The following is a 22238-nucleotide window of genomic DNA, read 5'->3' as shown; positions in this document are numbered from 1 at the left end:
ATCCAGTTGGGAATGTCCAGTTGGGAATGTCCATCCAGGAATGTCCATCCGGGAATGTCCATTTGGGAATGTCCAGTTGGGAACATCCAGTTGGGAATGTCCAGTTGGGAATGTCCAGTTGGGAATCTCCACTTGGGAATGTCCATCCGGGAATGTCCAGTTGGGAATGTCCATTTGGGAATGTCCAGCTGGAATGTCCAGTTGGGAACGTCCATCCGGGAATGTCCATTTGGGAATGTCCATCTGGGAATGTCCAGTTGGGAATGTCCATCTGGGAATGTCCAGCTGGGAATGTCCATTTGGGAATGTCCAGTTGGGAATGTCCATCCAGGAATGTCCAGTTGGGAATGTCCAGCTGGGAATGTCCAGTTGGGAACGCCCAGCCGGGAAGATTTTTGGAATTCTTTCCCATATTTGGGATTTCCCCCCCATTTTTTCAATTTTTTATTCCCATTTTTCAGCTTTTCCGCCATTTTAAAAATTTTTTTCCCCCATTTTGGTTTTTTTTCCCCATATTTTTTAAATTTTCCCACTTTTTCCCCCCATTTTATTCTTATTTTTTGGATTCCCCCCATTTTATTTATTTTTCCCCCATTTTTTATTATTTTCTCCCCATTTTGGGGCTTTTCTCCCCATTTTATTTATTTTTTCCCCCATTTTTTGGATTTTTTTCCCATATTTGGGATTTTTCTGCCCATTTTGGGGGGTTTTATTCCCTATTTCTGAGAAATTTTTTCCTTTTTTTTAAATTTTTCCCATTTTTTCGGTGATTTGTCTTTATTTTTTTGGAGTTTTTTTTCCCCCATTTTTGGAATTTTCTCCCCCTTTTTTTTTTCTCCCCCCATTTTTTGAATATTTTTCCCCATTCTTTGGGATTTTCCCCCATTTTTTGGTATTTTTCTCCCCATTTTTCCATTCCCCCCCCCCCCCCATTTTAAAAATTATTTTATTCCCTTTTTCATATTTCCCCCAAATTCTTAAATTTCCCCCCAATTTTTTTAAATTTTTACCAATTTTGGGGTTTTTTTTCCCATTTTTGGGTTTCTTTTTCCCATTTTTGGTTTTTTTCCCCATTTTTTGGATTTTTTCCCCGTTTTTGTGATTTTTCCCCCTTTTTTATTTTGATTTTCCTCCCCATTCATTTTTTCTCTTTTTTTCCCATGTTTTGGCTGTTTTCCCCTTTTTAATTTTGATTTTCCCCATTTATTTTTTCTCATTTTTTCCCATTTTTGTCTTTTTTTCCCCTTTTTATTTTGATTTTTCTCCCCATTTATTTTTTCTCCTTTTTCCCATTTTTGGCTTTTTTTTCCCCTTTTTAGTTTTGATTTTCCCCATTCATTTTTTCTCCTTTTTTCCCATTTTTGGCTTTTTTCCCCTTTTTTATTTTAATTTTTCTCCATTTTTCTCTTTTTTCCCATTTTTGGCTTTTTTCCCCTTTTTAATTTTGATTTTCCCCATTCATTTTTTCTCCTTTTTCCCCATTTTTGCCTTTTTTCCCCTTTTTTATTTTAATTTTTCTCCATTTATTTTTTCTCTTTTTTCCCATTTTTGGCTTTTTTTCCCTTTTTTCTCCCCGGAACCGCAGCTCAGAGCGCGGCGCCGCCTCCTCGCCGATTTTGGGTTCAAAAAACCCCAAAAAGGGGAAACGAAAACGCCGAAAATTCAAATTTTTTTCCTGTTCGGGGGCCCCGGCCGGAACCAAAAATTGCGAATTTCGACCCAAAAAATCGCAGCCGTTTCAGCCCCGGAGCAGCTTTGGGGGTAAAAAAATCCAATTTTGGGGTCAAAAAAGGGAATTTTGGGGTCAAAAAAGGGAATTTTGGCTTAAATAAATCAGATTTTGGGGTAAATAAATCAGATTTTGGGGTCAAAAAAGGGAATTTTGGAGTAAATAAATGAGATTTTGGGGTAAATAAATCAGATTTTGGGGTAAATAAATCAGATTTTGGGGTCAAAAGAAATTTTGGGGTTCTTGAGGGGATTTTGGGGTAAATGTATGAAATTTTGGGGTCTGGGGGGAGGAATTTTGGGGTCAAAAAAGGAAATTTTGGGGTCGGGAAAAACATTTGGGGTCAATAAAGGAAATTTTGCGGTCACAGAAGAAATTTTGGGGTAAACAAAGGAAATTTTGAGGGAAATAAATCAAATTTTGGGGTAAATAAAGGAGATTTTGGGGTCAAAAAAAGGAAATTTTGGGGTAACAAAAAAAATTGGGGTCAACAAAGGGAATTTTGGGGAAAATAAATGAAATTTTGGGATCAGGAGTAAAATTTGGGGTGAATAAATGAGATTTTTGGGGTCACAAAAGGAAATTTTGGGGTCGAGGGAAAAATTTGGGGTCAATAAAGGAGATTTTGGGGTCAAAAAAGGAAATTCTGGGGCAACAGACAAAAATTGGGGTAAACAAATGAGATTTTGGGGTCAATAAATCCGATTTTGGGGTTGAAGGGGGAGGAATTTTGGGGTCAAAAAAGGGAATTTTGGGGTCCCTGAGTTGATTTTTGGGGTCCCGGACTGAATTTTGGGGTGTTTTGGGTTGAATTTTGGGGTGTTTTGGGGTCCCGGGCTGAATTTTGGGGTTTTTTGGGTTGAATTTTGGGGTTTTTGGGGGTCCCGGGCTGAATTTTGGGGTTTTTTGGGGTCCCGGGCTGAATTTTGGGGTGTTTTGGGTTGAATTTGGGGGTTTTTGGGGGTCCCGGGCTGAATTTTGAGGTTTTGGGGGTCCTGGAACTGAATTTTGGGGTCCCGGACTGAATTTTGGGATTTTTGGGGTCCCGGGCTGAATTTTGGGGGTTTTTGGGTTGAATTTTGGGGTTTTTGGGGGTCCCGGGCTGAATTTTGGGGTGTTTTGGGTTGAATTTTAGGATTTTTTGGGGTCCCGGGCTGAATTTTGGGGTGTTTTGGGTTGAATTTTGGGGTTTTTGGGGGTCCCGGGCTGAATTTTGGGGTGTTTTGGGTTGAATTTTGGGGTTTTTGGGGTCCCGGGGTTAAATTTTGGGGTTTTTTGGGGTCCCGGGCTGAATTTTGGGGTGTTTTGGGGCGGTTTTAGGGTCGCGCCATGGCCCAGCACGAAACCTACGGGAACTGGATCGGCCCCAAGCGCCTCCAGCGGCAGCCGGGTGAGCCAAAAATTCCCATTTTTGGGGGGAAAAATCCCAAAATTCTCTTTTTTTTGGAGCTAAATCCCGAATTTGGGTTTTGGGGGAAAATCCCCCGAAATTCCCTTTTTTTAAATGGGGGTAAATCCTAAATTTGGGAGATTTTTGGGGAAAAAAATCCCATTTTTTCCGGGTTAAAATCACTTTTTTGGGGGTTAAATCCCAAATTTTGGTTTTTTTTGGGGGGGTAAATCCCAAATTTGGGGAAAATCCCCCAAAATTCTTCTTTTTTGGGGTTAAATGCCAAATTTAGGGGGTTTGGGGGGTAAAAGCCCAAATTTGGTGATTTTTAAAGGAAAATTTCCCATTTTCCAGGTTAATCCCAAATTTTTGGAGTTTTTTGGGGGGTAAATCCCAAATTTGGGGTTTTTTGGGGAAAATTCCCCCTTTTTTCCGGGTTAAATTCCCTTTTTTCGGGGTTAAATCCCAAATTTTGGGGTTTTTTTGAGGAAAAATCGCCCAAATTTTCATTTTTTGGGGGGGGTAAATCTCAAATTTTGGGTTTTTTTGGGGAAAAATCCCCTAAATTCCCATTTTTCCCTATTTAAATCCCCCAAATTCTCATTTTCCCCCCATTTTCCCAATTTTTCTTTCCATTTTCCCCCATTTTTCCAAATTTTTTCCTCGATTTTTCCCCTTTTATTCCCCTTTTCCTTTCATTTTTTCCTGTTTTTTTTTTTCCTGATTTTTCCTGATTTTTTCCTCATTTTGGTCCCTTTTATTCCTATTTTTTCCCCATTTTTTTCTCCCCTTTCCCCCCTTTTTTTTTCTGTTTTCCCAAATTTTCTCTCTTTTTTCCCCATTTTTTCCTGTATTTTTTTTTTGTTTTTTCCTGATTTTTTCCCCCATTTCCCCTGATTTTTTTCTCCCTTTTCCCCCCTTTTTCCCCGATTTTTTCCCGATTTTTTCCTGTTTTATTCCAAATTTTTTCCCGATTTTTTCCCAATTTTTTCCTGTTTTTTCCCCGATTTCCCCCCAATTTTTTCCTTTTTTTTTTCCTGTTTCTTTCCCGATTTTCCCCAATTTATTCTGGATTTTTTCCCTGATTTTTTTTCAGTTTTTCCACTATTTTTTCCTATTTCCCCCCCCCCCCATTTCCCCCTTTTTTCCCCCATTTTTTCCCGATTTTCCCCCATTTTTTCCTCATTTATTCCCGATTTTTTCCCCATTTTTTCCCGATTTTTTCCCTTTTTCCCCCCGTTTTTTCCCGATTTTTTCCTGAATTATTCCCAATTTTTTCTCAATTTATTCCTGATTTTTTCCCGATTTTTCCCCAATTTCCTCCCCATTTTTTCCTGTATTTTTTCCTCATTTATTCCAAATTTTTTCCCGATTTTTCTCGATTATTCCCCCTATTTTTTCCTATTTTATTCCCGATTTTTTTTCCGATTTTCCCCCGATTTTTCCCCGATTTATTTTGAATTTTCCCCATTTTTTCCCCGATTTATTCCCAATTAATTTTGATTTTTTTTCCCTGATTTTTCCCGATTAGATTTGAATTTTCCGGATTTTTCCCATTTTCTCTTTCCTCAGGAATTTACTCCGTGGCCGGGAAGATTCCCCCACTGGGCGACTTCAGACCGGGTAAAATTCGCTTTTTTTCCCAAATTTTCCCAATTTTTCCCAAATTTTGGGACTGGATTCTTCCATTGGGAATTTCAGCTGCAAAATCTCCAAAAATCCAAATTTTTCCTCTTAAAATCCCCCAAAATTCGAATTTTCCCCCTTAAAATCCCCCAAAAAATCGAATTTTTTACCTCTTAAAGCCCCAAAAAAATTTAATTTTTTTCCTTAATAGTCCCCAAAGATCAAATTTTTTTCCCTTAAAATTGCTCAAAAATCAATTTTTTTTCCATTAAAATCCCCCCAAAAATTGAAATTTTTTTTCCATTAAAATCCCCCCAAAAATTCGAATTTTTCCTCAGAAGTCTCCCAAAAAATTGAATTTTTTTACCCTTAAAAACCCCCAAAATTTGATTTTTTTCCCCTTAAAATCCCCCAAAAATCAAATTTGTTTTTCCATTAAAATCCCCCCAAAAAATTGAATTTTTTTACCCTAAAATGCCCCAAAAATTTGGGATTTTTCCTCTTTCCAGCGTCTCCCGAGAGCTTCGAGGACGATTACGACGACGTTTCCATGGAGGGCTCCGAGCGGGGCGCCCCGCCCAAAGGTGCCCCAAAAATCCCCAAAATTCCCCCAAAATTCCCCAAAAAAATCCCCCAAAATTCCCCAAAAATTTAAAAAAAAAATCCCCCAAAATTCCCAAAAAATTCCCCAAAAAATTCCCCAAAAAAACCAAAAAATTCCCATAAAATTCCCGAAAAATTCCCAAAATTCCCCCAAAAATTCCCCAAAAAAATCCCCCAAAAATTCCCAAAAAAATCCCCTCCAAAAAATCCCCCAAAAAATTCCCCCAAAATTCCCCAAAAAATAAAAAAAAATTCCAAAAATCCCCCAAAAATTCCTCAAAAAAATCCCAAAATTTCACAAAAAAAAAATTCAAAAAAATCCCCCCAAAAATTCCCAAAAAATTCCCAAAAAATTCCGCAAAATTCCCAAAAAACACCCAAAAAAATCCCTCAAAACATCCCTTAAAATTCCACACAAAAATCAAAAAAATTCTCAAAAAAAAATCCCCAAAAATTCCGCAGATTTCCCTAAAAATACCCCAAAAACTTCCCAAAAAAATTCCCCCAATATTCCCAAAAAATTCCGAAAAAAATCCCCCAAAAAATCCACAAAAATCCACAAAAAAATTCCCCAAAAAATCCCCAAAGAATTCCTAAAAAATTGCCAAAAAATTCCCAAATATTCCCCCAAAATTCCCCCAAAATCCCCCAAAATATTCCCAAAAAATCCCCCCAAAAATTCCCAAAAAACCCCTAAAATCCCCTTAAAATCCCCCCAAATTCCCTAAAATTCCCATTTTTTCCCCAAAAAATCCCTAAATTCCCCACAAATTTCCCAAAAATTCCCATTTTTCCCCAAAAAATTCCCAAAAATTCCCATTTTTCCCCCAAAAATTCCCAAAAAATCCCATTTTTCCCTCTCGCAGGCCTCCCCAGGAGGATCCCGAGGAGAAATCTGGGAATTCCGGCCCAAAATTTGGGAATTCCGGCCCAAAATTCAGGAATTCGGGTCGGAAATTTGGGAATTGTGGCCGGAAATTCGGGGATTGAGACCCCAAAATTTGGGAATTCTTGTACAAAATGTGGGAATTTCAACACAAAATTTGGGAATTCTGGGCCCAAACTTGGGAATTTTGATCCTACACCCCAAAATTCCCCAAATTTCTACTAAAATTCCCCCCAACATTCCAAAGAATACCCAAAAAAATTTCCCAAAAAAATTCCCAAAAATCCCCCCCAAAAAATTCCCCAAAAATTCACAAAAATCCACAAAAAATCCCCCAAAATCCCCCAAAATCCCCAAAAATCCACCCAAAGAAATTCCCAAACCATTCTCAAAAATTCCCTAAAAATCCCCAAAAAATCCCCCAAAATTCCCAATTTTTTCCCCAAAAATCCCTAAATTCCCCCAAAAATCCCCAAAAATCCCAATTTTTCCCCAAAAAATTCCCATTTTTCCCTCCCGCAGGCGTTTACCTCCTGGCGGGGCCTCCCCAGGAGGATCCCGAGGAGAAATCCGGGAATTCCGACCCAAAATTTGGGAATTCCGGCCCAAAATCGGAGAATTTGGACCCAAACTCCGGGAATTCGGATCCCGAATTTGGGAATTCCGACCCAAAATTTGGGAATTCCGCCCCAAAATGCGGCCGGTGCCGCCGGGCGCTGCTGGGCCTGGCCTGGGCCGCGCTCGCCGCCGCCGCCATCGGCAGCCGTGAGGAATTGGGGCGAAAAACCGGGATTTTGGGCAAATTGGGGATTGGGGGGAAAAAACGGGATTTTGGGATAAAAAATGGGGGTTTGGGGCAAAAAACCGGGATTTTGGGCAAAATTGGGATTGGGGGGAAAATGGGGATTTGGGGGAAATGAGAATTGGGGGAAAAAACGGGGATTTTGGGATAAAAAAACGGGATTTTGGGCAAATTGGGGATTGGGGGGAAAAACCGGGAATTTGGGGAAAATGGGATTGGGGGAAAAACGGTGATTTTGGGATAAAAAATGGGGATTTTGGGCAAATTGGGATTGGGGGGAAAAACGGGGATTTGGGGGAAATGAGAATTGGGGGGAAAATGGGGATTTTGGGCAAAAATGGGATTGGGGGGAAAAAATGGGATTTTGGGCAAATTGGGGGTTTGGGGGGAAAAACGGGGATTTTGGGAAAAATGGGATTGGGGTAATGGAGATTGGGGGGAAAATGGGGATTTTGGGATAAAAAATGGGGATTTTGGGCAAAATGGGATTTTGGGGGGAAATAGGGATTTTGGGGAAATGGGATTTGGGGAAAAAATGGGGATTTTGGGAAAAATTGGGGATTTTGGAGGGGAAATGGGGATTTTGGGGAGTAAATGGGGATTTTGGGGGAAATTCCATCAAAAATGGGGATTTTGGAAGGAATTTCATGGAAAAAAATGGGAATTTTGGAGGGAAAATGGGAATTTGGGAACAAAATGGGAATTTTGAGGGAAAACACGGGGATTTTGGGGAAAATTCTGGAGGGAAATGAGAATTTGGGAAAAATGGGAATTTTGGAGGAAAAAATGGGAATTTTGGGAGGAATTCCATGAAAATTTGGGAATTTTGGGTGGAAATTTCGGAAATTTGGGTGGAAAACTTGGGAATTTTGGGTGGAAATTCGGGGATTTTGGGTGGGAATTTGGGTGGAAAATTCGGGAATTTTGGGTGGAAATTTGGGGGTTTGGGATGAAAATTTGGGAAATTTGGGAGGAAAAATGGGAATTTTGGGTGGGAATTTGGGAATTTGGGAGAAATTTTGGGAATTTTGGGTGAAATTTTGGGAATTTTGGCGCTCCCAGACCTGGCGCTGTGGGCGGAGCTGGAGCTGCTGAAATCGAATTTTTCGACCGTTTTGGATTCCCGTGAGTGGCAAAAATTCCCCAAATTCCCCAAAATTCCCCAAAATTCCCCAAAATCCCGAATCCCCAACATTCCCCAAAATTCCCAAAAAACAAAAAAAAATCCAAGATTCAAAAAAAATTTTTTTTTAGTTCCCCAAAATTTTTTTTAAAAAGCCCCAAAATCCCCCAAATTCTCAAAAATACCAAAAAATATTCCCAAAAAATTCCCCAAAACCCCCCAAATTCCCAAATTCCCAAAATTCCCAAAAATCCAAAAATTCCAAAAAATCCCAAAAAATTTTAAAAATTCCCCAAAATTCCCAAAAGTTCCCCAAAATTCCCAAATCCCCCCAAATCCCCCAAAATTACCAAAAATCCCAAAAAATTCCAAAAAAATCCAAAAATTCCCCAAAATCCCCCAAAGTCCCAAAATTTCCCCAAATTTCCCAAAAATTCCCCCAAATCCCCAGAAATTCCAGAAAAATCCCAAAAATTCCAAGACAATTCCCAAAAATCCCCAAAAATCCCCAAAAATCCCCAAAATTCCCAATTTTGGCTTTTCGGGCTCCGGTTTGGGAGGATCCGAGTGGGAGGGACTGGGACAAACTGGTTTGTACTGGTTTGTACTGGTTTGTACTGGTTTATAATGGTCCAAACTGGTTTATACTGGTTTTATACTGGTTTCTACTGGTTTCAATTGATTTTTTTACCGGTTTTTACCGATTTTTACCGATTTTTTAAAGGTTTTTTACTGGTTTGTACTGGTTTCTACTGGTTTGTACTGGTTTGTACTGGTTTGTACTGGTTTGTACTGGCCCAAACTGGTCCCAACTGGTTTTTACTGGTTTTAACTAATTTTTTACTGGTTTATACTGGTTTTTACTAATTTTTAAAAGGTTTTTTTACTGGTTTATCCTGGTTTATACTGGTTTATAATGGTCCAAACTGGTTTATACTGGTTTATACTGGTTTTAACTGATTTTTATACTGGTTTTTACTGGGTTTTACTGGTTTTTACCGATTTTTTAAGGGTTTTCTACTGGTTTCTACTGGTTTGTACTGGCCCAAACTGGTTTTATACTGGTTTGTACTGGTTTCTACTGGTTATACTGGTTTATACTGGTTTTTACCGATTTTTTAAAGGTTTTCTACTGGTTTGTACTGGTCCAAACTGGTTTTATACTGATCCAAACTGGTTTTTACTGGTTTTAACTGAATTTTACTGGTTTATACTGGTTATACTGGTTTATAATGGTCCAAACTGGTTTTTTACTGGTTTATACTGGCCCAAACTGGTTTTTACTGGTTTTAACTGATTTTTTTACTGGTTTTTACTGGTTTGTACTGGTTTTTACCGATTTTTTAAGGGTTTTTTACTGGTTTCTACTGGTTTGTACTGGTCCAAACTGGTTTTATACTGGTTTATACTGGTCCAAACTGGTTTTTACTGGTTTTAACTGATTTTTTTACTGGTTTATACTGGTTTGTACTGGTCCAAACTGGTTTTATACTGGTTTATAATGGTCCAAACTGGTTTTTACTGGTTTGTACTGATTTTTTACTGGTTTATACTGGTTTATACCGGTTTTTACTGGCCCAAACTGGTTTTTACTGGTTTTAACTGATTTTTTTACTGGTTTATACTGGTTTGTACTGGTCCAAACTGGTTTTATACTGGTTTATAATGGTCCAAACTGGTTTATACCGGTTTGTACTGATTTTTTTACTGGTCCAAACTGGTCCCAACTGGTTTTTTCCGGTTCCCAGTGCAGCAGGAGCAGACCCAGCTCCATTTCGGGATGCGGCAGCACCAGCTGGAGCACGAGGAGCTGGCCGGTAATTCCCAAAATTCCCGAAATTCCCAAATTCCAAAATTCCAAAATACCCAAAATTCCCAAAATTCCCCCCAAAAATACCCAAAATTCCCCAAAAAAATACCCAAAATTCCCCCAAAAAATTCGGAATATTCAAAAAAAATTCCCCCCCCCCAAAAAAAAAAATCCCAAAAATTCCAAAATTTCCCCCAAAAAATTCCCGGAAAATTGAAAAAAAAATTTCCCCAAAAAAAAAAATCCCCAAATTTCCCCATTTCTCATTCTTTTTCCTGGAATTTTTTGGGATTTTTTTCCCCAGATTTTTCGAGGATTTTTCCCCAGATTTTTTTGGGATATTTTCACCATTTTTCCCGGGACTTTTCCCAGATTTCCCAGAATTCCCCTGAATATTCCTGGATTATTTTCCCAAATTTTCCCTGGATTTTCCTGGATATTTTCCAGGATATTCCCGGTTTTTTTCCCAGATTTCCCCAGATAATTTCCCATTTCCGGGGGATTTTTCCATGGAATTTTTGGGGGTTTTTTTTTGGGATAATTTCCAGGATTTTCCCAGGATTTTCCCCAGATTTTCCCAGGATTTCCCCCAGATTTTCCAGGATAATTTCCCCATTTCCCGGGGATTTTTCGGGGATTTTTGCATGGAATTTTTCCCGGATTTTTTTGGGACAATTTCCCGGGATTTTTCCCTGATTTTCCCGGGATAATTTCCAGCATTTTCCGAGAATTTCCTATAATTTCCCCAGATTTTCCAGGATAATTTCCCCATTTCCCGGCAATTTTTTGGGGATTTTTCCATGGAATTTTTCCCGGATTTTTTGGGGATAATTTCCCGGATTTTCCCAGGATATTTCCCCAGATTTTCCCGGGAATATTTCCAGGATTTTCCCCTGTTTTTCCCAGATTTCCTGGGCATTCCCGGCGCCTCAGCGCCGTTTCCCCGAGGGATTTCCCAGGATAATTTCCCCTTTTCCCGGGGATTTTTTGGGGATTTTTCCATGGAATTTTTCCCAGGTTTTTGGGACAATTTCCCGGGATAATTTCCAGGATTTTCCCGGGATAATTTCCAGGATTTTCCCGGGATTTTCCCGGATTATTCCCTGATTCCCAGGATAATTTCCCCATTTCCTGGGGACTTTTTGGGAGATTTTTCCATGGAATTTTTCCCGGATTTTTTGGGGACAATTTCCCGGGATACTTCCCCAGATTTTCCCGGGAATATTCCCAGGATTTCCCCTGTTTTTCCCAGATTTCCTGGGCATTCCCAGCGCTCCCCCGCCCGTTCCTGTTCTTCCTTCTGGCCGCTTTTCCCGGCGATTTTCCCCTGGAATTTTTGGGGGATTTTTTTGGGGATAATTTCCCGGATTTTCCCAAGATATTTCCCCAGATTTTCCCTGGAATATTTCCAGGATTTTCCCCTGTTTTTCCCAGATTTCCTGGGCATTCCCGGCGCTCCCCCGCCCGTTCCTGTTCTTCCTTCTGGCCGCTTTTCCCGGCGATTTTCCCATGGAATTTTTGGGGGATTTTTTGGGGGATAATTTCCCGGATTTTCCCGGGATATTTCCCCAGATTTTCCCTGGAATATTTCCAGGATTTCCCCTGTTTTTCCCAGATTTCCCGGGCATTCCCAGCGCTCCCCCGCCCGCTCCTTTTCCTCCTTCTGGCCGCTTTTCCCGGCGATTTCCCCTGGGATTTTTCGGGTGTTTTTTGGGCGATTTTCCCCGGGTTTTTTGGGATAAATTCCCGGTTTTTTTTGCAGATTTGCTGTGCCAGGCCCCGGGCAGCTCCCGGCGCTGCGGGCCGGGCTGGCGCTCCCACGGCCGCTCCTGTTTTTGGTTCTCCGCGGGCGCGCTGAGCTGGGGCCGCGCCCGCGCCGCCTGCGCGGAGCTGGGGGCGGAGCTGGCCGTGGTCAGCGACGAGGAGGAGCAGGTGCGGGGAAATCCCAAAAATCCCCAAATCCCAAAAATCCCCAGGGCCAATTCCCGAAAAATCCCAAATCCTAAAAAATCCTAGAGCCCAAAATCCCCAAAATCCCAAAAATCCCAAATGCCAATTCCCGAAAAATCCCAAATCCTAAACAATCCTAGAGCCCAAAATCCCCAAAATCACCAAAATCCCCAAAATCCCAAGTGCCAATTCCCAAAAAATCCCAAATCCTAAATATCAAATCCCCAAAATCCCCAAAATCCCAAAAATCCCAAATGCCAATTCCCGAAAAATCCCAAATCCTAAAAAATCCTCGAGCCCAAAATCCCCAAAATCCCAAAAATCCCAAGGGCCAATTCCCGAAAAATCCCAAATCCTAAATATCAAATCCCAAAAATCCCAAAAATCCCAAGGGCCAATTCCCGAAAAATCCCAAATCCTAAAAAATCCTAGAGCCCAAAATCCCCAAAATCCCCAAAATCCCCAGGGCCAATTCCCAAAAAATCCCAAATCCTAAATATCAAATCCCAAAAATCCCCAAAATCCCCAAAATCCCCAGGGCCAATTCCCGAAAAATCCCAAATCCTAAACAATCCTAGAGCCCAAAATCCCCAAAATCCCAAAAATCCCAAAAATCCCCAGGGCCAATTCCCGAAAAATCCCAAATCCTAAATATCAAATCCCAAAAAAATCCCAAAATCCCAAAAATCCCAAATGCCACAGGCCCAAAAAATCCCAAATCCTAAACAATCCTAGAGCCCAAAATCACCAAAATCCCAAAAATCCCCAGGGCCAATTCCCGAAAAATCCCAAATCCTAAATATCAAATCCCCAAAATCCCCAAAATCCCAAAAATCCCCAGGGCCAATTCCCGAAAAATCCCAAATCCTAAATATCAAATCCCAAAAAAATCCCAAATCCCAAATGCCACAGGCCGAAAAATCCCAAATCCTAAAAAATCCCAGAGCCCAAAATCCCCAAAATCCCAAAAATCCCAAGGGCCAATTCCCGAAAAATCCCCAATCCTAAATATCAAATCCCAAAAATCCCAAATGCCACAGGCCCAAAAAATCCCAAATCCTAAATATCAAATCCCCAAATCCCAAAAATCCCCAGGGCCAATTCCCGAAAAATCCCAAATCCTAAAAAATCCTAGAGCCCAAAATCCCCAAAATCTCAAAAATCCCAAGGGCCAATTCCCGAAAAATCCCAAATCCTAAATATCAAATCCCAAAAAAATCCCAAATCCGAAATGCCACAGGCCCAAAAAATCCGCAATCCTAAATATCAAATCCCAGAAATCCCCAAAATCCCCAAAATCCCAAAAATCCCAAGGGCCAATTCCCGAAAAATCCCAAATCCTAAAAAATCCTAGAGCCCAAAATCCCCAAAATCCCCAAAATCCCCAAAATCCCCAGTGCCAATTCCCAAAAAATCCCAAATCCTAAATATCAAATCCCAAAAAAATCCCAAATCCCAAATGCCACAGGCCGAAAAATCCCAAATCCTAAAAAATCCCAGAGCCCAAAATCCCCAAAATCCCAAAATCCCAAGTGCCAATTCCCAAAAAATCCCAAATCCTAAATATCAAATCCCAAAAATCCCAAATGCCACAGGCCCAAAAAATCCCAAATCCTAAATATCAAATCCCCAAAATCCCAAAAATCCCAAGGGCCAATTCCCAAAAAATCCCAAATCCTAAACAATCCTATAGCCCAAAATCCCCAAAATCCCCAAAATCCCCAGGGCCAATTCCCGAAAAATCCCAAATCCTAAATATCAAATCCCAAAAATCCCCAAATCCCAAAAATCCCCAGGGCCAATTCCCGAAAAATCCCAAATCCTAAATATCAAATCCCAAAAAAAATCCCAAAAATCCCAAGGGCCAATTCCCGAAAAATCCTCAATCCTAAAAAATCCTAGAGCCCAAAATCCCCAAAATCCCAAGTGCCAATTCCCAAAAAATCCTCAATCCTAAATATCAAATCCCCAAATCCCCAAAATCCCAAGTGCCAATTCCCAAAAAATCCTAAATCCTAAATACCACAGCCCGAAAAATCCCAAATCCTAAAGAATCCTATAGCCCAAAATTCCAAAAAAATCCCAAAAATCCGAAATGCCACAGGCCCAAAAAATCCTCAATCCTAAATATCAAATCCCAAAAAAATCCCAAAAATCCCCAAAATCCCAAGTGCCAATTCCCAAAAAATCCTCAATCCCAATTCCTTAAAAATCCCAAATCCCAAAAAAAACACCCCGGTCCCAAATCCCAAATTCATCCTAAATCCTAAAAAATCCAAAATCCCAAATCCCAAATAATCCCAAAAATCCCAAATCCCACAGCCCAAAAAATTCCAAATCTCAAATCCCAAAAAATTCCAAAAAACCCAAATCCCACATCCCAATTCCCAAAAAATCCCAAATCCCAAAAAAATCCCAAATCCCAAAAAATCTCAAAAAATCCCAGATCCCAAAAAATCCCCAAAAATCCCCAAAATCCCAAATCCCAAAAAATCCCAAATCCTAAAAAATCCAAAAAAATCCCAAAAAATCCCAAATTTTGGGGTATTTGGGGTTTTTTTTTGGGTGATTTTAGGATATTTTCGGGGTGTTTTTGGGGTATTTTTAGGAATTTTTTGGGGGTATTTTTAGGATATTTTTGGGGTGTTTTTTGGATATTTTTGGGGTGTTTTTGTGATATTTTGGGGGTATTTTTGGGGCGATTTTAGGATATTTTTGGGGTGTTTTTTGGAATTTTTTAGGATATTTTTGGGATGGTTTTTTGGGTGTTTTTAGGATATTTTCGGGTTGCTTATGGCGGGTTTTTTTGGGTATTTTTAGGATATTTTTGGGGTATTCTTGGGGTATTCTTGGGATATTTTTAGGATATTTTCGGGGCGTTTTTAGGATATTTTGGGGGTATTTTTGAGCTGTTTTTTGGGTGATTTTGGGTAATTTTTGGGGTATTTTTGGGCTGGTTTTTTGGGTGATTTTGTGTTATTTTTGGGGTATTTTTGGGATATTTTTAGGATATTTTTGGGGTATTTTTGAGCTGGTTTTTTGGGTGATTTTGGGTGATTTTGGGGTATTTTTGAGCTGGTTTTTTGGGTGATTTTGGGGTATTTTCGGGCTGTTTTTTTGGGTGATTTTGGGTGATTTTGGGTGATTTTGGGGTGTTTTTGGCAGTTTTTCCTGGTGCAGAACAGCAACCGCAGCGCCTCCTATTGGCTGGGCCTGACGGACGCGGAGCAGAAGGGGAGGTGGCGCTGGGTGAACGGCGAGGAGCCGCGGATTGGGTACAAAACCCGCGATTTTGGGCAAAAATCACATTTCTTTTCTAAAGTTACAATCTGGGGGGAAATATCGCCATTTTGGGGAAAAAAAAATCGCAATTTTGGGGGAAAAAATCGCGTTATTTGGGGAAAAAATCGCATTATTTTGTTAAAAAATCTCAATTTTTCGGGGAAAAAAATCACAATTTTGGGAAAAAATCGAATTGGATTTTAAAATTTGAAATTTCGGGGGGAAAATCACAATTTTTTGGGAAAAAAATCTCAATATTTGGGGAAAAATCGCATTTTTTTTTGTTAAAAAATTCTCAGTTTTTCGGGGAAAAAATCACAATTTTGGGGAAAAAGCGAATTGGATTTTAAAAATTGAAATTTTGGGAGAAAAAATCACAATTTTTTGGGAAAAAATCGCGTTATTTGGGGAAAAAAATCGCATTTTTTGATAAAAAAAATCTTAATTTTTCGGGGAAAAAATCACAATTTTGGGCAAAAAAAATCACATATTTTAGGGAAAAAAATCAAAAATTTGGGGGAAATATCAGAATTTGGGGAAGAATATAATTTTTTGTAAAAAAGTTGCGATTTTGGGGGAAAAAATCCAATTTTTGGCCGGGGTGAGGGACGTTGGGTGAACGGGGAGGAGCCGTGGATTGGGTACAAAAACCGCGATTTTGGGCAAAAAATCACATTTATTTTATAAAGTTACAATCTGGGGGGAAATATCACCATTTTTGGGGAAAAAATCGCATTTTTTTGGGAAAAAAATCGCATTTTTTTGTTAAAAAAAATCTCAGTTTTTCGGGGAAAAAATCACAATTTTGGGCAAAAAAATCGCATATTTTAGGGAAAAAAAATCAAAAATTTGGGGGGAAAAAAATTCACAATTTTTGGGGGAAAAAATCGGATTGAATTTTAAAAATTAAAATTTTGGTAGAAAAGAAAAATCAGAATTTTTTGGGGAAAAATCGAGTTATTTGGGGGGAAAAAATCGCGCTTTTTTGTTTAAAAAATCGCAATTTTTTTTGGAAAAAATCACAATTTTGGGAAAAAATCGGATTGAATTTTAAAAATTAAAATTTCGGGAGAAAAAAAAAATCACAATTTTTGGGGAAAAAAAGTTGCGCTATTTTGGGAAAAAATCGCAAATTTTTTGTTTAAAAAATCGCAATTTTCCAGGGGGAAAAAAAAAAATCACAATTTCGGGCAAAAAAAAAAAAAAAATCTCATTTCTTAGGGAAAAAAAAAACCCATTTTTGGGGAAAATAATCCGATTTTTCCCCATTTTTCCCTCGGAAAAATACCATTTTTCGCTGTTTCAATCCGGTTTTTTTGTGTTATTTTCACTGCTGATTTTTATTTTTACGTTTTTTGGGGTTTTTTCGCCGCGGAATAATTGGAATTTTGGGTGTTTTTGGCAGGTTTTGGGACGTGTGGCGGCGGGAGGAGCAGCAGGAGCTGAAGGATTGCGGCGCCCTGGGGCCCAAAGGGCGCTGGGTGAGCGCGGCGTGCGCCGAGCCGCGCCGCTGGGTCTGCGAGAGGCCCGGCCGCTGCTGAAAACCCGCACTTTTCACCCAAAATTCCACCCAAAAATATCCCAAAAAATCCCCCGAAAAGTCCCAAAAATCCCGCAAAAAACCCGGCGAAAATCCCCCCAAAAATCCCCGTTTTATTCAAGGATTTGTGGCAAAAAATCTGATTTTTTTGAAGTGTTTTGTGCCAAAAAATCGGATTTTTTTAAAGGGATTTGGGCCAAAAATCCCGCAAAAAATCCCGATTTTATTAAAGAATTTGTGCCAAAAAATCCGATTTTTTTAAAGAGATTTTGGCAAAAAATCCCGATTTTATTAAAGAATTTGTGCCAAAAAATCTGATTTTTTAAAAGATATTTGGGGCAAAAATCCTGAAAAAAATCCCGATTTTATTAAAGAATTTGTGCCAAAAAATCGGATTTTTTAAAAGATATTTGGGGAAAAAAATCCCAGAAAAAATCCCGATTTTATTAAAGAATTTGTGCCAAAAAATCGGATTTTTTTAAAGAGATTTGTGCCAAAAATCCCGCAAAAAATCCCGATTTTATTAAAGAATTTGTGCCAAAAAATCCGATTTTTTAAAAGATATTTGGGGCAAAAATCCCGGAAAAAAAAAATCCCGATTTTACTAAAGAATTTGTGCCAAAAAATCCGATTTTTTAAAAGATATTTGGGGCAAAAATCCCGGAAAAAAAAATCCCTATTTTATTAAAGAATCTGTGTCCAAAAATCCGATTTTTTAAAGGGTTTTGTGCCAAAAATCCCGATTTTTTAAAAGAGATTTGTGCCAAAAATCCCGCAAAAAATCCCGATTTTATTAAAGCATTTGTGTCCAAAATTCTGATTTTTTAAAATATATTTGGGGCAAAAATCCCGGAAAAAATCCCGATTTTATGAAAGAATTTGTGCCAAAAAAAATCCGAATTTTTTCAAGTGATTTTCTGCAAAAAAAATCCGATTTTTTAAAGGGTTTGGGGCCAAAAATCCCAAAAAAATCCCAAAAACATCCCCAAAAAAACTCCCCATGTGAGAGGGGGAAATGGCGGGAAAAGTGAGGAGAAAATGGCGGGAAAAGTGAGGGGAAAATGGCGGGAAAAGTGAGGGGAAAATGGCGGGAAACATGAGGAGGAAATGGCGGGAAATGTGAGGGGAAAATGGCGGGAAACATGAGGAGGAAATGGCGGGAAATGTGAGGGGGAATTCACCCCAAAATTCCCTTGGATTTCACACCAAAATCCTCTGGAATTCACCCCAAAATCCTCTGGAATTCGCCCCAAAAATCCTCTGGAATTCGCCCCAAAAATCCTCTGGAATTCACCGCAAAAATCCCCTGGAATTTGCCCAAAATCCTCTGGAATTCACCCCAAAAAATCCTCTGGATTCACCTGGAAAATCCTCTGGAATTCACCCGAAAATTCCCCTGGATTTCACCCCAAAATTCCCTGGAATTCACCCCAAAAAATCCTCTGGATTCACCTGGAAAATCCTCTGGAATTCACCCCAAAATTCCCCTGGAATTCACCCCAAAATCCTTCGGAATTCACCACTAAATTCCCTGGAGTTAATGCCAAAATTCCCTTGAATTCACCCAAAAAATCCTCTGGAATTCGCCCCAAAAAATCCTCTGGAATTCACCCCAAAATCCTTCGGAATTCACCCCAAAATCCCCTGGAGTTCACCCACAGGTGTGCCCAGGTGTGTGACGGGTGTGTAAGAGCCAAGTCCCAGGTGTGTCCCAGGTGTGCCCAGGTGTATTCACGTGTGCCCAGGTGTGTCACGGGTGTGTAAGACCCATGACTCACGTGTGTAACCGGTATGCCCAGGTATGCCCAGGTGTGCCCAGGTGTGTGAGAGGTGTGTAAGAATGTGCCCAGGTGTGCCCAGGTGCCCCCAGGTGTGTCCCAGGTGTGTCTCAGGTGTGTCCCAGCTGTGCCCAGGCGTGTCCCAGGTGCCCCCAGGTGTGTCCCAGGTGTGTCCAGGTGCCCCCAGGTGTGTCCCAGGTGTGTCCAGGTGCCCCCAGGTGTGTCCCAGGTGTGTCCAGGTGCCCCCAGGTGTGTCCCAGGTGTGCCCAGGCGTGTCCCAGGTGCCCCCAGGTGTGTCCCAGGTGTGCCCAGGTGTGCCCCAGGTGCCCCCAGGTGCCCCCAGGTGTGTCCCAGGTGTGCCCAGGTGTATTCACGTGTGCCCAGGTGTGTCACGGGTGTGTAAGACCCATGGCCCAGGTGTGCCCAGGTGCCCCCAGGTGTGCCCGGGTGTGTCACAGGTGTGTCCCAGGTGTGCCCAGGTGTATTCAGGTGTGTCACAGGTGTGTAAGAGCTGTATCCAGCTGTGCCCAGGTGTGCCCCGGTGTGCCCAGGTGTGCCCCGGTGTGCTCAGGTGTACTCATGTCTGCCCCAGGTGTGTCCCAGGTGTGCCCAGGTGTGTCCCAGGTGTGCCCAGGTGCCCCCAGCTGTGCCCAGCTGTGCCCCCCGGGTCCATTTCCGGTTTCTCCGTTTTTTTATTCCCAAAATACAAAAACAGCCCCGGGGGGGGGGGAGGGGACAGGTGACATTGGGGACAGGTGACATTGGGGGGACAGGTGACATTGGGGTGACATTGGGGACAGGTGACTTTGGGGACAGGTGACATTGGGGGGACATTGGGGTGACACACAGGTGACAGTGTGTGACAGGCTCAGGTGGCATCGGCGGGGGGTCCCTGCCCGATTTTGGGGGGAGTTCCAAAAATTTTGGGGGGTCCCCCAAAAAATTTGGGGGGTCCCAAAATGAGGGAGGGTCCCGCAGGGTGGGGGGGGGTCCGGAATTTTGGGGTACCCAGGGGACTTTGGGGGGGTTTCCCAAAATTAGGGGGGAGACCCCAAAAATTTTGGGGGGTCCCAAAATGTGGGGGGGTCCCCAGGGTGGGGGGGGGTCCAAAATCTGGGGGTCCCCAGGGTGGGAGGGGTCCGGAATTTGGGGGTCCCCAGGGGGGGCTCAGGGCACTTTGGGGCTCCAGCAGAATTTTTGGGGGGCGGTTCCAGATTTTGGGGGGTTCCCCCCAATTTTGGGGTCCCCGACCCTTGGGAGGGGGGGGTCCCCAATCCCATCGGGGGTCCCGGCGGGTTTTGGGGGTCCCAGGATTTTGGGGTCCCCCTTTTGGGGGGTCCCAGAGTTTTTGGGGGTCCCAGGATTTTGGGGTCCCCGTTTTGGGGGTCCCAGTATTTTGGGGTCCCCATTTGGGGGGTCCCGGGGTTTTGGGGGTCCCGGGGTTTTTGGGGTGTCTGGCGGTTTTGGGGATCCCAAAGTTTTGGGGGTCCTGGGGTTTTTGGGGTTCCCGTTTTGGGGGGTCCCAGGTTTTTGGGGTCCCCATTTGGAGGGGTCCCGGGGGTTTTGGGGGTCCCAGAATTTTTGGGGTTCCCATTTGGGGGGTCCCAGAGTTTTGGGGGTCCTGGGGTTTTGGGGTCCCCATTTGGGGGAGTCCGAGGATTTGGGGGTCCCAGGGTTTTGGGGTCCCCATTTGGGGGGTCCCAAAGTTTTGGGGGTCCTGGGGTTTTTGGGGTCCCTGTTTTGGGGGGTCCCAGAATTTTTGGGGTCATCATTTGGGGGAATCTCGAGGGTTTTGGGGGTCCCAGAGTTTTGGGGGTCCCAGAGTTTTTGGGGATCCCAGGATTTTGGGGTCCCGGGGTTTTGGGGTCCCCATTTGGGGGGTCCAAGAGTTTTGGGGTCCCGGGGTTTTGGGGGTCCCAGAGTTTTGGGGGTCCTGTGGTTTTTGGGGTTCCCGTTTTGGGGAGTCCCAGAGTTTTTGGGGTCCCCATTTGGGGGGTCCCAGAGTTTTGGGATCCCAGGTTTTGGGGGTCGCAGAGGTTTGGGGTCCTGGGCTTTTTGGGGGTCCCAGAGTTTTTGGGGATCCCATGATTTTGAGGTCCCAGATTTTGGGGTTCTGGGTTTTGGGATCCCAGGTTTTTTGGGGTGCCCCATGGTTTTGGGGTCCCCATTTGGGGGATCCCCGGAGTTTTTGGGGTCCAGGAATTTTCAAGTCCTGAGATTTTGGGGTCCCTGGTTTTGGGATCCCAGGTTTTTGGGGTGCCCCATGGTTTTTGGGGTCCCAAGTTTTAGGGGTCCTAAGTTTTTCAGGTTTCGGGATTTTGGGGATTCCATCATTTTGGGGTCCCAGGTTTTGGGGTGTCCCAGGTTTTGGGGATCCCATGGCTTTGGGGTCCTGGGTTTTGGGGTCCCAGGTTTTTGGGGTGCCCCATGGTTTTTGGGGTCCCAGGTTTTTGGGGATCCTGTGGTTTTGGGGTCCCGGGGTTTTTGCGGTTCCGGGTTTTCAGGATCCTGAGGTTTTTAGGTCCCAGGTTTTTGGGGTGTCCTGGGTTTTGGGGTCCCGGGGGGTTTTGGGGGTCCCAGGTTTCTGTCTCCCAGGTTTTGGGGGTCCCAGGTTTTTGGGGGTCCTGGAGGTTTTGGGGTCCCAGGTTCGGGGTTCCAGTGGTTTTGGGGTCCCAGCTTTTGGGATTCCGGGGTTTTGGGGTGCCAGAGGTTTTGGGTTTCGGGGTCCCGGCGGTTTTGGGTGCCGCAGTTTTGGGGTGCCAGGTCTCAGAGTCGTGGGGGTTTGGGGTTTTGGGGTCCCGGCCGTTTTGGGGTCTCAGGTTTTGGGGTTTCGAGGTCCTGGAAGTTTTGGGGTCTCAAGTTTTGGGGTGCCAGGTTTCGTGGTCCCGGGGGTTTGGGGGCAGCGGTTTTGGGGTCCCAGAGGTTTTGGAGTTTTGGGGTCCCGTGTTTTTTGGGGTACCATGTTTTTTGGGGTCCCGTGTTTTTTGGGGTGCAGGTTTCAGGGTCCCGGAGGTTTTGTAGTTTTAGGGTCCCATGTTTTTTGGGGTGCCAGGTTTGGGGTCCTGCAGATTTTGGGGTTTCAGGGTCCCGAACGTTTTTTGGGGTGCCAGGTTCCGGGATCCCGGAGGTTTTGGAGTTTTGGGGTCACACGTTTTTTCGGGTGCAGGTTTCGGGGTCCCGGAGGTTTTGGAGTTTTGGGGTCACACGTTTTTTCGGGTGCAGGTTTCGGGGTCCCGGAGGTTTTGGACTTTCGGGGTCCCAGAGGTTTGGTAGTTTTGGGGTCCTGTATTTTTTGGGGTCCCAGGTTTCAGGGTCCCGGAGGTTTTGGAGTTTTGGGGTGCCAGGTTTTTTGGGGTCCCAGGTTCAGGTTCCTGGAGGTTTTGGGCTGCAGTTTCGGGGTCCCAGAGGTTTTGGAGTTTCAGGGTCCCTTGTTTTTTGGGGTCCCATGTTTTTCGGGGTGCCAGGTTTTGGGGTCCCATGTTTTTTGGGGTGCAGGTTTCGGGGTCCCATGTTTTTTGGGGTGCCACGTTTCGGGGTCGCGGAGGTTTTGGAGTTTCAGGATCCCAGAGGTTTTTGGGCCGCAGTTTTGGGGTCCCGGAGGTTTTGGAGTTCCAGGATCCCGTATTTTTTGGGGTCCCATGTTTTATGGGGTGCCAGGTTTTTTCGGGGTGCCAGGTTTCGGGGTGCCAGGTGTTTTGGGGTGCCAGGTTTTGGGGTCC

At 42.9% G+C, this 22238-nt stretch overlaps 1 protein-coding gene across 2 annotated transcripts; it reads left to right on the top strand.

The window, feature by feature from the left end:
* The first annotated feature begins 1023 nt into the window (after nt 1-1023).
* On the top strand, nt 1024-17611 carry LOC116184768 (uncharacterized). 2 transcript variants are annotated; one of them, XM_085563285.1, is made up of 10 exons: nt 1024-1761; nt 3050-3119; nt 4692-4742; nt 5255-5329; nt 6757-6999; nt 8099-8161; nt 9908-9976; nt 11732-11901; nt 15085-15194; nt 16607-17611. In XM_085563285.1, the coding sequence occupies exons 2-10, from the start codon at nt 3059-3061 to the stop codon at nt 16740-16742; spliced, it is 978 nt and encodes a 325-aa protein (XP_085419411.1). In that variant the 5' UTR covers nt 1024-1761; nt 3050-3058; the 3' UTR covers nt 16743-17611. The 2 variants fall into 2 exon arrangements, with proteins under 2 accessions (XP_085419411.1, XP_085419410.1); XM_085563284.1 differs by having other exon boundaries at nt 1024-1763; nt 3053-3119.
* Nucleotides 17612-22238: the final 4627 nt, after the last annotated feature.

The sequence above is a fragment of the Lonchura striata genome, chromosome 30 (assembly GCF_050655825.1).
Source record: "Lonchura striata isolate lonStrDom1 chromosome 30, ASM5065582v1, whole genome shotgun sequence".
NCBI lineage: Eukaryota > Metazoa > Chordata > Aves > Passeriformes > Estrildidae > Lonchura > Lonchura striata.
Note: the sequence above shows the minus strand (reverse complement) of the source record. Positions and strands in the feature narration are given on the sequence as shown.

Bases quoted from the DNA above. Each gene is read 5' to 3' on its own strand.
- LOC116184768 (XM_085563285.1), top strand. From the start codon at position 3,059: ATGGCCCAGCACGAAACCTACGGGAACTGGATCGGCCCCAAGCGCCTC. The intron at 8,162-9,907 runs GTGAGTGGCAAA...TCCGGTTCCCAG, and splicing joins TTCGACCGTTTTGGATTCCC to TGCAGCAGGAGCAGACCCAG. The intron at 11,902-15,084 runs GTGCGGGGAAAT...TGTTTTTGGCAG, and splicing joins TCAGCGACGAGGAGGAGCAG to TTTTTCCTGGTGCAGAACAG.